Source organism: Epinephelus moara, chromosome 20 (assembly GCF_006386435.1).
Source record: "Epinephelus moara isolate mb chromosome 20, YSFRI_EMoa_1.0, whole genome shotgun sequence".
Taxonomy (NCBI): domain Eukaryota; kingdom Metazoa; phylum Chordata; class Actinopteri; order Perciformes; family Serranidae; genus Epinephelus; species Epinephelus moara.
This window is the reverse complement of record NC_065525.1, coordinates 21,413,949-21,425,584: the sequence shown is the minus strand read 5'-3', so window position 1 is coordinate 21,425,584 and position 11,636 is coordinate 21,413,949. Positions and strand designations below refer to the sequence as shown.

Genomic DNA, 11,636 nt, shown 5'->3' with positions numbered 1-11,636 from the left:
TGAAAGGTTTTTATATTAATCTATTAAAGCAAATCCTGCATGTCAGTAGAGTTTTCAATTCACGGTTAATACACTTCAGTTACAAAACATCTGGCTTCAGGTATTTTGTATTAGCACAAATTAATTACAAACATAAAAAAATAGTCATAGTTTACTAATTCTTCTATTTAGTATCTGTTGGAAGACCGATAACGGATCCTCAGGGTTGAAAGCGACATCAAACTCTGGTTTTTTCCTGAGAGCCAGCGCAGCGACCAGTATGGCAATCATGGCAGTCAGGCCCCATATGTGATACTGGCTTCCTGAATCAGGGTCCACAAAATAAAAAGAGTGCTGCTTCCCCTTCATCCCATCAGCCCATTGGGTAGCATAGTGGTCCTTGTCGCTGGTGAAGAAGTCCAGAGGGACTGTGAACACAGCACTGACCTCAGCTGGGTTTGGATGGGGACAAAATGACTCATTGATGAAGCCGACCACCGGAGTCACCAACAGACCACCCTGTTAGAAGAGATGGGAGGGAGTATGTGAGACAGAGATGAACCCAAAGAAGCTGATGCCCTCAAAAAGAATAATTATTTGTACCCTCATACCTTACTGACAATAGGGACCAGTCTACAGACCACCTGGACATCATCAGGTGGTAGACCTATCTCCTCCTCTGCCTCCCTCAGAGCTGTGTCCACATCATCTCTGTCACTGGGGTCTCTCTTTCCACCTGGGAAACACACCTCACCAGCACTTCTCTTAAGCTGCAGAGACACACAGGTCAGTCAGAAGTTGGGTCAGATAATATAAATAGTTTAGTCCACCCACAGCTGTCACCCACTGGAGTTACCTCTTGTGAACGCAGGGTCATCAAGGTGCACAGCTCTCCATTCTTCACAAACAGCGGGATCAGCACTGAGGCTTTGGGCAGCACCGACAGAGAGGAGAACTTGTCTCCAGTGTCAAACTGCTTTAATCTGGCTATAGTCTCTTCTTTAATATGCATTGCAGCCGCTCGGCTTCAAAGCAGAAACAATGGAGTGGAGGGCAGCTACAAAAACATACGCACCCTGAGGAAATCCAAAGCATAAACAAACTGGAAGTCAACTACACGTGAAGGACAGGTGACACTGGAGGTTTCAAGTCCGACGACGTCTTAAATAGCTAACTAAATTCTGTTAACCAGTAACTCTGCAGCACAGCTGTTAACTGCTTATTAGTGTATTATCATACAGATGTGGAAAAACTGCAAACGAGCTTGAGCTGTCCCACATATGCGACGTCACAAGGTGACCGACACAGTAAGCTAGCTTTAGCACAAAGCTAATGTTAATGTTGGCTGTACCTTGTGACTGGGATAACAAATGTCATTCTCGCTGCAGTCCAGCTAAAATGCGTCAGAGGAGTTTCTCATTATTTCCAACGTTATTCAAATAGTATTTACACGACGGCCAGGCTAACGTTTCATGGCAACAAACACTCATGACGTCACATTGTGCGACGAGCTTCCGCGTTAGCCACATTAGCCACTTAGCTAACAGAGCACTGCTTAGACACTGAAGGCAGTTCAACATTGCTCCATGAAAATAAAAACGAGTGTCATAAATGAGAATACGAAGATTATGAATTGACATGACATTTAATGCTATTATTATTTACTATATATGGTTATAAAGTAGACATCGTCATGTTATTTTAAAATATGAAATATGTTACTACAACCATTCTTAAAAACTGGAACAAATCGTGTCCTACCAATAAATAAATAAATAATTAGAACTTATCAACACGTCAAATCTGTTTCTGGGGTAAAATATTATTCATAATAAATTTATTTATATGAAATAAGTATGATTTTAATGATCTGCTTTCATTTTTATTTTAACTTCTTTAACTTCTTCTAACACCCATCCTAGACAAGAATTTGCATTTACTTCAATTAGAAAATGTGTTAAAAGCCATCAAAATACAAAGCTAACAGTACATATTTGTAACATCACTGTAAAAATGTACTGTTATACATATGTTTTTTTGTGTGTGTGAAGACGTTGGCTCTTTAAAGATGTGACCCAGTTTTTTGTCAACTCTGTTTAAGCATTATTTAATCAGATATAAAGGTGAAAGCTATCCCAAGACCCCTGTCTTATTTCCATGTTTTCAAAAAGGCGGAAATGCTGCTCAAGTGCTGATATATATATATATATATATATATATATATATATATATATATATATATAAAGTATATCAAATATGCTTTCTATTTTTTGATAAATTTATTAAATAATACTGCTGTCGGGTGTCTGAACAGTAATGTCAACTCTGTAGCCCTAAATCAAAACTAAACAAGAATTATGGTTCATAAATTAGTATCTTTATTAGCATTAGAGAACTCTTAGCAACTTTGAAAAGTAAAATGGTTACTCATTATGACAACTGTGAAGTTAATGGCCTGAACATAACTCTTGTCAAATTCATAAGATGTCAACTCCAACAGAGCTTACTGCTAACATTCATCATGTATATGCCATTCAAGAAAAAATTAAATCACTAGGCCCCATTACAAAGTTTAATAGTCAGGTCTCTGATCTTTTGAAATATATTCCCCAGCCTAATTAAAGACTAACAATCAAAAACCCATCAAACTATGGTTTTGTCCCAGTTCTAAAAAAAATGAGAGATTAACATTACTCCCTCTTCTGGGATAATTGAAAAAGTGGCAACAGAAAAAGAAAAACAGGATTCAAGGTTTCAACGTGATTTATATTGCTGTAAACAGGTCCTTCATGAAAACGTTAGATATGAAATAAAACATACAGTACATTCCAAGTCAGTCATTTTATGGCATAATGAGAAGATTTATCCAAAACAGAGACAAACTGAAGGCTACTTAAATTTGACTGACAGCTCACTGAACACAAAGTAGCCTGAGACGTGTGAATGGAACAAATAAATTACCCTTTTTTTCTATCTCCATAAAACTGTGATTTACAGGTAAAGTCTATACACATGAGTGAATAAATAAATTAAAATTTAACAACCAAAATATCCATAATATACATAACTGATCCCACATATTCAGTAGGGGAGAAATTAAATGTTCTTGACATTATTTACATCCCACAAGTCACATTTTGTGGATTCTTATGTAGAAAAATAAATAAGATTCAAAACACAGTAAAGCTAAGGAGGGGCATCACAGTGGTCCTAGTCTTCATTGATTCAGTCATCGCCTCTGCAGCACTTCATCTACTCACACTCTGTACTTCTCCTTGGCTTGATCATTCAGTATACAGATGTGCTGAGAAACAAATAACAATAAAGAAGAGGACAGGGTTAAATGCATCTCTATCTTCCAGGAATTCCGCTGTAGCTATGATTGGCACTGAGGTCATGTCCTCTGTATTGTTTTTGGAAATGAGATACTTTTATCAACCTGTGTTTGAATTAGACTTTTTCGAATAATAATAATAAAAACAATAATAATGATAATATCAAAAAAGGGGAAAATACTAATAATTACATTTGAATGAAGTAACAGGGAGTTAGCATTTCTTCACCACAATAGGTATTTCTCAAAACAAGTATTGCAAATATTACGATATACCAGAGTATTTAGAAATCCCAACGGTGATACCTTCAAAATACAGACATTACTTTTTCTGTTAAGATGATACTGAGATGCTAAACTGAGGAAATATGGTGCACAGCACATGCAGCCAGAGGTCAGTTTCCAATAGCAGAACAGGAAGTTCACCCAAGAAAGATGGCAACTGCGAGTAGTGGGGATAACGTTACAGGACTTGTAAAAGAACAGCCAACAACAGCAGGGACAAAACAGCAGCAGTGCCAACATATATTGCTAGCTGGCACCAGCTGTGGTTTTTTTTGTTTTGTTTTGTTTTTTACACAAATACCATTATATACCAGTGAAATGTCAGGAGGGTATGAATATATGAAAAAATAGATATCATCCAAGCCTCGTCATAATAGCACAATAATATTAATATGGTTCTGTTCTATTTAAGTCTACCATGAAGTCATGACAGTGTGACTGTCAGCCAGCAGGCACAACATCAAGACTCTGAACAGCTTTGAATTTTGCCATCATTCATTTCTATATTTATATCTGTGTTTTTTATACTTCTCACATGTCAATATCTCTTTTGTGAAAAATGCTTTGACAGTTAGAGGCTTTGAAGCAGCATTGAGATCATCGTGTAAGGTGAAACAATTTATCATGAATATTAAATCAAATCAATTAATTAATTAGATAACTAATATTAAACTAATAAAAAAAACTAATATTTTTAAGCTTCCCCTACAATCATCCCAAAACAATTTGGTGTCAAATGGAAACGCTACAAAATATGAGCTGTGTCCTAATTCAATACTACAACCACACACTAATTGTTGGGAGTATAAAGTGTATTCACACTGGAAAAGTGAAAAAAATAAAGTGTACTTAAAACAGTCAGTGTTCATACTGACTGCGTACTGTTAATGTGTGCCATTCTTTCACAATGTAAAAAAACAAAAACAAAATGAGGGAGCTACTTACAGCTGCACAGCATTAAAGGTCTAGTGTGTAAAATTTAGTGACATCTAGTTGTGAGGTTGCAGAACTGAAACTTCTCCAGTGAGCCAAGCATGTCGGAGAGCTACAGTGGCCAATGCAAAAACGGCAATGGCCCTATTTTGAACCATTGTTCAAGGTTTGTCTGTTCTGGGCTACTGTAGAACAACATGGAGGACTCCATGGAAGAGGACCTGCTCCATATGTAGATATAAATGGTTCATTGTAAGGTAACAAAAACACCATTTTTAATTTCAGATGATTAGACACTAAAGAAAATGGTTATGAATATTATTATATTCAATTTCTTCCAATAGGTACCTCTATGCCACACACTGGACCTTTATAATAATTGCAGATGTTGGTGAAAGAAAGAGAATGAGGATCAGTATACTGTACACACTGTATATACAATTAAAATGTAGCATGGAATCGGAGCACAGCTAGTGTTTCATAAGATGTTGGTCCTCATACTTTTCATCTGAAGTAATCAACTGCAGCATACTTACACTGAGATCTCTGAAGTATTCATTGTAGTCCAAAGCGTAGCCCACTAGGAAGGCATCCGGCACCTCAAAACCAATGTCTGAAATAAATATAGACGCCAGCACTGTGAGTCATATAAAGAAAACAAACAACCACTTCCAAGTGCAGTGGAAGTCAAACTCAGGCAGATCTGAAATGAGATGTGGGAACATTTCCTGTTAAACTAGATGTTGCTCTTTTACTGTCTGCGTGAGGTTGTACTTAAGCTGTCAGAGCCGTGTAGTGGGAAGTCAGAATGCTTACAGTAACAGCTGTCCTTGAGGGACAATCTTAAAGAGATTATCCAACTAAAAGCATTACATAATCAGAGACAGTGTGAGCGAGGGGTTATCAGGCGTGCGTTAGTGTGTAAGTGCCGTGCTCGCCTACATTTGGAGTACATTTTCCTGAAATGACTGTTAATCCTGCATGAAAAACACAGCTTTATTAAATAACACTTCACCAGCTCTTCACAGAAGCAGACACACATGTGAGTGACTGGCACTTCCGTACATTACTGCACTCCATAGATAACATGTCTTAGTGTGAAGTGAGCAGAGAGGCACTCACAGTCTGGTCTGTACCCTGAACTCCTCGGGGTCCTCTTCACCAGAAGACTAGAATTACAAACAAAGAGAACAGAGTATATATGAAACAAATCTACCAAAGAGAAATTAACATGTCAGAGATAAAGAGCAATTGTCACCACAACCTTTTCAGTGCAGGTTTTTATCCTGGCCGATGGCACAGATTGTCTTGGTGCACCTGCACAACATCTTGGCCTAACAATTGCCTGTTCACAGTTTACAGTTGTGGAGCTTATATTGCATACGTGGATGCAATAGTAGAATCAGAGTATAGGCCATGTAGTGTCACTGAATAGCTGCCTGAGAGCTCAATTCACAGAAATAAAAAAGTCTAAGATTATTCTGAATAACTGGGACATATTGTTTCTGGGGGTGATGCAGTGGTTAAAGGGTCCCAAAATCAAAGATACATATTGTAACTCTTACCTATAGTGCTTTTTAGATTGTTTTGGTGTGAGTTGCCAAGTGATTAAGATATTGGCTGAAGAGATGTCTGCCTTCAACGGCAACGTCTCTTTCCAGAGTTCATGACCTGGTTACTCAAAATAATCCACAGACCTTGTTGTGACCAGTTTCATGTAGCTACTATTTTCCTTCTACTGAACTACACCCATCAACTGTATCACTGTGCAGAAGGAAGTGTGCATCTACTCATGGACGAGAGGCTAGTGCTTATGACAGCAGGAGATGTAAACATTAATGGCGTCCCCTTCTGCTCAGTGGTGCTCAGTGAGCTAGCTGTTAATGCATGCTTTCTTTTTGCGCAGTGATACGATTGGTGAGTGTAGTGTATAAGGAGAAAAATAGTTCCTACATGAAACTGCTCACAACAAGGTTGGTGGAATATCTTGGGTAACCAGGTGCAGGTTTGCTGAGTTGGTGACACTAAATTGCCTGTAGGTGTGAATGCGAGTTAAAAGTGTGCCTCTATGTGTTGGTCCGCCTCTCATCAGTGTCAGCTGGGATTGGTTCCAGCCCCTCGTGACCCTCTATAAGATAGGTGCTTATAGCTAAGAGATGGATATATATTATTCTGCTAAAATGATAAACTCAACAGCCATATGATTTTCCATAAACAATGTTCAGAACGATCTCAGACCTCGCTCTCTACTGTGTTTTTACAATAGTAAAGATCTATATCAAATTACATCTTTATACACAGTACAGACTATGAGTTTTTCTCTGTGTAAAAATTAACGAAAACAGTTAAGAGAGAGGTCATCCTGAACAACAGGCACTCTGAGCTCTTGAAATGTAATACTTAAGTTCTTTGAGCACCACAAGCAAAACTCTAAATGTCAGCGTTACATATCACAAAACCTCATCAGGAAGAGGAACTATCTGCATGTGTTGATACTGTAATAGCTAAGTGGGAAAATGTTTATTCTTTGTAAGTATGTGTGCATTGTTTAAATTGGCCATTTAAGAATTTTACTTAGAAAAATACTTTAACCGCAAAATGTCAATTTGTGTATCAATTACTCATTGCATGCTGGCTCAAATTTTGTGAAGGACACGTTTTTCTTGCATGCCTCCATAGTGAACGGAGAATCCAAAAAAGGCAAACATTGTTCTTGAATTGAAGACACGCATACATTTTCGCTTCAATATAATCATCTGTGTCTACAAGTAGTGTGCTCTGTGCATACCCAAGCACACACATGTGCATGCACTTTGCTTAAGCAGAGTTAAAACACATGCATATGCCTAGGCACACCACTTAGCCATGCAAGACACTGTTTGTAATCGGACTGTTTTAGTAAAAAATGCTCGTGCATGGAAAGTATTGAGCATACAACTGGATAAATGAGCACTGGATTATACTGCAAGAGTTGTGTGAGAGCTTTTAAATGGATGTTTTTAAACAGGTTTGTAAGTGCGGCCCCTATTTACTTCAGTTCATTGAGAATATTTGCCTTTTTTGGATTCTCCGTTCACTGTGGAGGCATGCAAAAAAGACAAACAAACGTTATCTTCATGAAATTCAAGGTAACACAGGGTGAGTATTTAATGCCCAAATAGTCATTTAGGGGGTGAAATATTCTTTTAAATAGATCGGTCAGCTAAGAATTGTTACTCACAATGGGAGCGTGGCAAGAGACACATAGGTTTTAAGTGATTACAGGGCCAACACCAAAGCAACAGAAATGACCCTTTCCATCTACATTAGATCAAACAAAACCTACTATATTTTAAGCAAGCACCAGAGGAAACCCACATTGCTTCAACACATTTTCTGTTTTAACCAGCTATCAGGACTACATCAGAGAGACGGCCACTACCTCCACAGTGCAGTTAATAGTGCAGCAGATTAACTCTTAAGCTGCTCCCTCCCTCCATCACATTACATCTCTAATACAGTCCTAAAGGAGACCGTCCATTAGCTAAGAGCACCGTTACATTATGTACTCTCTCTGCAGACACACCAGCCAGTCACAATGGACGTCTATAATTCAGCCTCCGGGGCCGTAAACTGCGTCTGATGGTGCCTTACCTTACAACTTTAACCATTTTGGGATTGCATTCACTCAGCAGGGAAAGCAGCGTCTGCATCGTCCTTCCTGTCTCCACGATATCCTTTTTACGACGTGGGACACAGGAAGTGGTCACATTAAAGAGGAGGCATAAAGAAAGAGAAGCATGACATCAATATATTTCATTTACTACAGACTTAAGTGTTTTATCGCCGATTACTTGAACTCTAAAATTAGAACTGAATATCTGAATGAATGTCTATGGTTTCAATTTAAAAAGATGAACAAATCGAATAAGACTCAACATCGTGACATGACAATGTATACCCTGAGATGACGTGACTTTTTCAACCATAAGGAGATTATTCTCTTCTGCTAATGCCAATGTTTTTATATCACCGTGAACAATATGGCAAATTACTGAGCAGGACTGATTTTGTCCATGTCTCCCACACAACAGAATAAAGGACAAAAGTCTTACCTCGACTATCAAGACATTCTGCAGAAAAAACAAAGGACAGCTGATGAGGTATAAGCCATACAGGACTGTGTAGTATGTCTGCCTGATGAACACCAGTGTACTAACCTTGCCTGAGAGACTGGACAGCTCATCCCCTCCTATGACTCTGACGTTGTTTGTGGACTTGTCATTCTGGGGGGACACAAAGATGAGACAACAGTTTAGATTAACCTTCTCTGACGTGTTCCTTGTCCCAAATCTACATCACATTTTTAAATATCTGTACACTGCATCCAGACTCCACACTTTGACTACTGCAGTGGCCCATTTCTGACCGAAGAAGGCTGCTCTCATTTGTAACCCCGTATCACACACACCTCACATTAGCGCAAGTGGTTCCTGGAAATTAAATGAGCAAAGGACGCTTACACAGTAGCTCTTCACCCTAATGAAATCCACTGTCAGGGGGACTGATTTATCGCTGTTCTGGTTCAGCGCTTTAATGTAGTCCAGGAGGTCTGCGAAGAATTTGTAGCCGCCTTTCAGCACACACAGAGCCACGATGTGATGTCCACCCATGTCCCGGATTATGTCGCGGGCCAGACGCTCTGTCCTGGGACACACAAAGAGTAAAAGGGAAAGAGAAAAAGAAAACAGAGTGGTGAATGCATTTCTTATGGACAGGGTGGGGATGCTTTACATGATATTGCACTTAAGCATAATTGCTTACAGTGCATTTCACAGCACTGCACTGGACATCGAACCCCCGCCTCCCAAATCCACATTCAAATGCCTTCAGGATGCGGGCTACAGTGATTTGTCAAACAAATACAGTGTGCTGCACTACTGTAGCAGCAGAGTGGATGTGTGTGTGAGAGACAGGAGAGACAGATGACAAAAACATGAGTCGTTTTTTGGTGCAGGTGGATTGTACCTGTCCATGATGAGCCCATGGGGGATGATCACCTTGTCCAAATCGTTCTCATAGTGCCTGGGGACACAGAAAAGGTCCAGCTCGTGGCCTTTCTCATCATCAGCGATCTAGAAGAAGAAGAAGACATCTCTTGGAACCGGTTGGCACTGACAGATAACGTGCGCCAAAGATAAATCACAGTGAAGCCTTTCCCTCGTGCCCCTGGCAACACTGAGCCTCTCAACCACCTGTTTATCCCCGCACACACATGACTGAGATTTGGGGGACATCAAACGCTCAACACTCAAATATTGATTGGAAAGCTCGCGCCACCTGCCGTCTATTTAAAAAGGCCTACAGTGCAGGGAGCACAACCACACCCTGACAAGTGGATAAGTTACCAAAATACCAAACAAATCCACGCGCACGCCAGCGCCATGCAGTTTGCAGCCTCACCTCCAGATATGAAGCCATGTCAGCGGCGTTTCGTCCCTCTCAGTCGCAGTGAAATATCTGAGAAGTCATGCTCAGGTCCTGAGAGAAGAGGAAGAGGAGGAGGAGGAGGAAGGGTTGTTGAGTGGAGGTGGCACGAGCTCCTCTTCACCACCGACTGCTGCTGCTGCTGAGCGCGCGCGAGCAGCCGCACATGCGATGGTCCTCTGCCGGGGTTTAAGCCCTTTACGTCAGAATCCAGTTTACCTTCCCAATAATCTGATTTGCCCGACACAACCTGAGCTTAAATCGCGCTATACTGGTCGCTACTACTACGGCTGTATGTTTTGGTCACTGAGGCAGCGGTGGGAGTGCAGAGGAGAAGCTGCGGATGACGCAGTTTTAAAAATGTAACGGGATGACAGTTCCGCCTCTCCTCAGTGAGAGCACCACACTGCTCCCTGTGTGTGGAGACACTGCAGCTCTGCTCTGTGGGGAGTTTAAAGGCTGCTGGATGTTTATAGATGTTTGTCACCAAAATAAACCAAAACACCTTCTCACTATTGCATCACATTCAGTTGGACTACATCTCACATCTCATATATAATCGTTTCCTTTTTTAACAAATTATTTTATTTATTTTTATTTTTATTAGTTTTAGTATGTGCAAAAGACTGTTTTGCCATTAAATGTTTTTTTTTTTTTTTACATTTTTAATTAGTCAAACGTCATATAAAGAAAAAATAAACACTTCAATATACACAATACAAGCGTGTAAAAAATATTTATAAATTTGCATATGTCCCATATGCACTCATATATCCTCAGTTTTGAAAGATATTAAATGAAATAAATGTTTCCCTTCCCATGTTATATGCACCTATTTCTCTCTTTTACATAATTCCAAAAAAAATCATTAATTCATCCATTCAACCTACAATTTTAATATTTTTATTTTATTCTTATATATTTCGCATGTATATTTTAAATCTATCTATCTATTTCATGTTGTGCACCTGCAATGTAAAACAACATATAGAACAATTTATTCCTCATTTTTTATCCACAGGGCAATTCAAATCTTTAACTTTATCATATTTTACATCTAGGTGTTCCTGTTTTACCTGATTCATGTGTTTTTACATTTTAACAGTTTTTATTCATCATTGATGCTTTTATTTACATTTTTAATTGTTTTTTTTATTGCTTTTTACTTCTTGTTGCCACTTTTATGTAAGTTTCTCCTTTTTTTCTTTTATTTTGTATTATTTTAATTGGCTACATTGTAAGTGAGATCTCTGCCTCAGTGTATTTATGAGTTTAAATTCAGGTTGAATGAATGGATGAATTCAAAAAATGATCCCAAACTTGTCAAAAATGTCCTTTGTTATCATTAAACCTAGATTTCATCAATTCCAAGGAAGCATTATCAGTCGTCAGCTTAATCCCGTGGCTCCTTAGGGGTCCTTGAAGGGGTTCCAGGGGGTCCCTGGAATAATAGGGAATAGTTTATTTTCACTAATTAATTCACTATAAGTGAACCCAGTGTGAGAGACACTAAAAGTAAGACTAATAAGAGTGACTATTTTTAATGCTGTAATGACTGTGCTCATCCCAGCCAGTAAATTCTGGTCGACTCTGACTCAGCAGTGAAGAATAAATCTTGCTGCAGTGGTAAAGACTGTTG

The 11,636-nt window shown here is 39.1% G+C and overlaps 2 protein-coding genes across 3 annotated transcripts; both read right to left on the bottom strand.

Moving 5' to 3' along the window:
* Window positions 1-91: 91 nt before the first annotated feature.
* nudt7 (nudix (nucleoside diphosphate linked moiety X)-type motif 7) lies at window positions 92-1,481 on the bottom strand. The gene is made up of 3 exons (XM_050072785.1): window positions 836-1,481; window positions 591-749; window positions 92-498 (listed from the first exon to the last, which is right to left on the bottom strand). The coding sequence occupies exons 1-3, from the start codon at window positions 989-991 to the stop codon at window positions 145-147; spliced, it is 669 nt and encodes a 222-aa protein (XP_049928742.1). The 5' UTR covers window positions 992-1,481; the 3' UTR covers window positions 92-144.
* An 860-nt stretch (window positions 1,482-2,341) lies between these two features.
* hprt1l (hypoxanthine phosphoribosyltransferase 1, like) lies at window positions 2,342-10,394 on the bottom strand. 2 transcript variants are annotated; one of them, XM_050073096.1, is made up of 9 exons: window positions 9,974-10,389; window positions 9,539-9,645; window positions 9,034-9,217; window positions 8,731-8,796; window positions 8,626-8,643; window positions 8,165-8,247; window positions 5,654-5,700; window positions 5,068-5,144; window positions 2,342-3,283 (listed from the first exon to the last, which is right to left on the bottom strand). In XM_050073096.1, exons 1-9 carry the CDS (start codon window positions 9,989-9,991, stop codon window positions 3,236-3,238), a joined length of 648 nt encoding a protein of 215 aa, XP_049929053.1. In that variant the 5' UTR covers window positions 9,992-10,389; the 3' UTR covers window positions 2,342-3,235. The 2 variants fall into 2 exon arrangements, with proteins under 2 accessions (XP_049929053.1, XP_049929054.1); XM_050073097.1 differs by lacking the exon at window positions 8,626-8,643 and having other exon boundaries at window positions 9,974-10,394.
* Window positions 10,395-11,636: the final 1,242 nt, after the last annotated feature.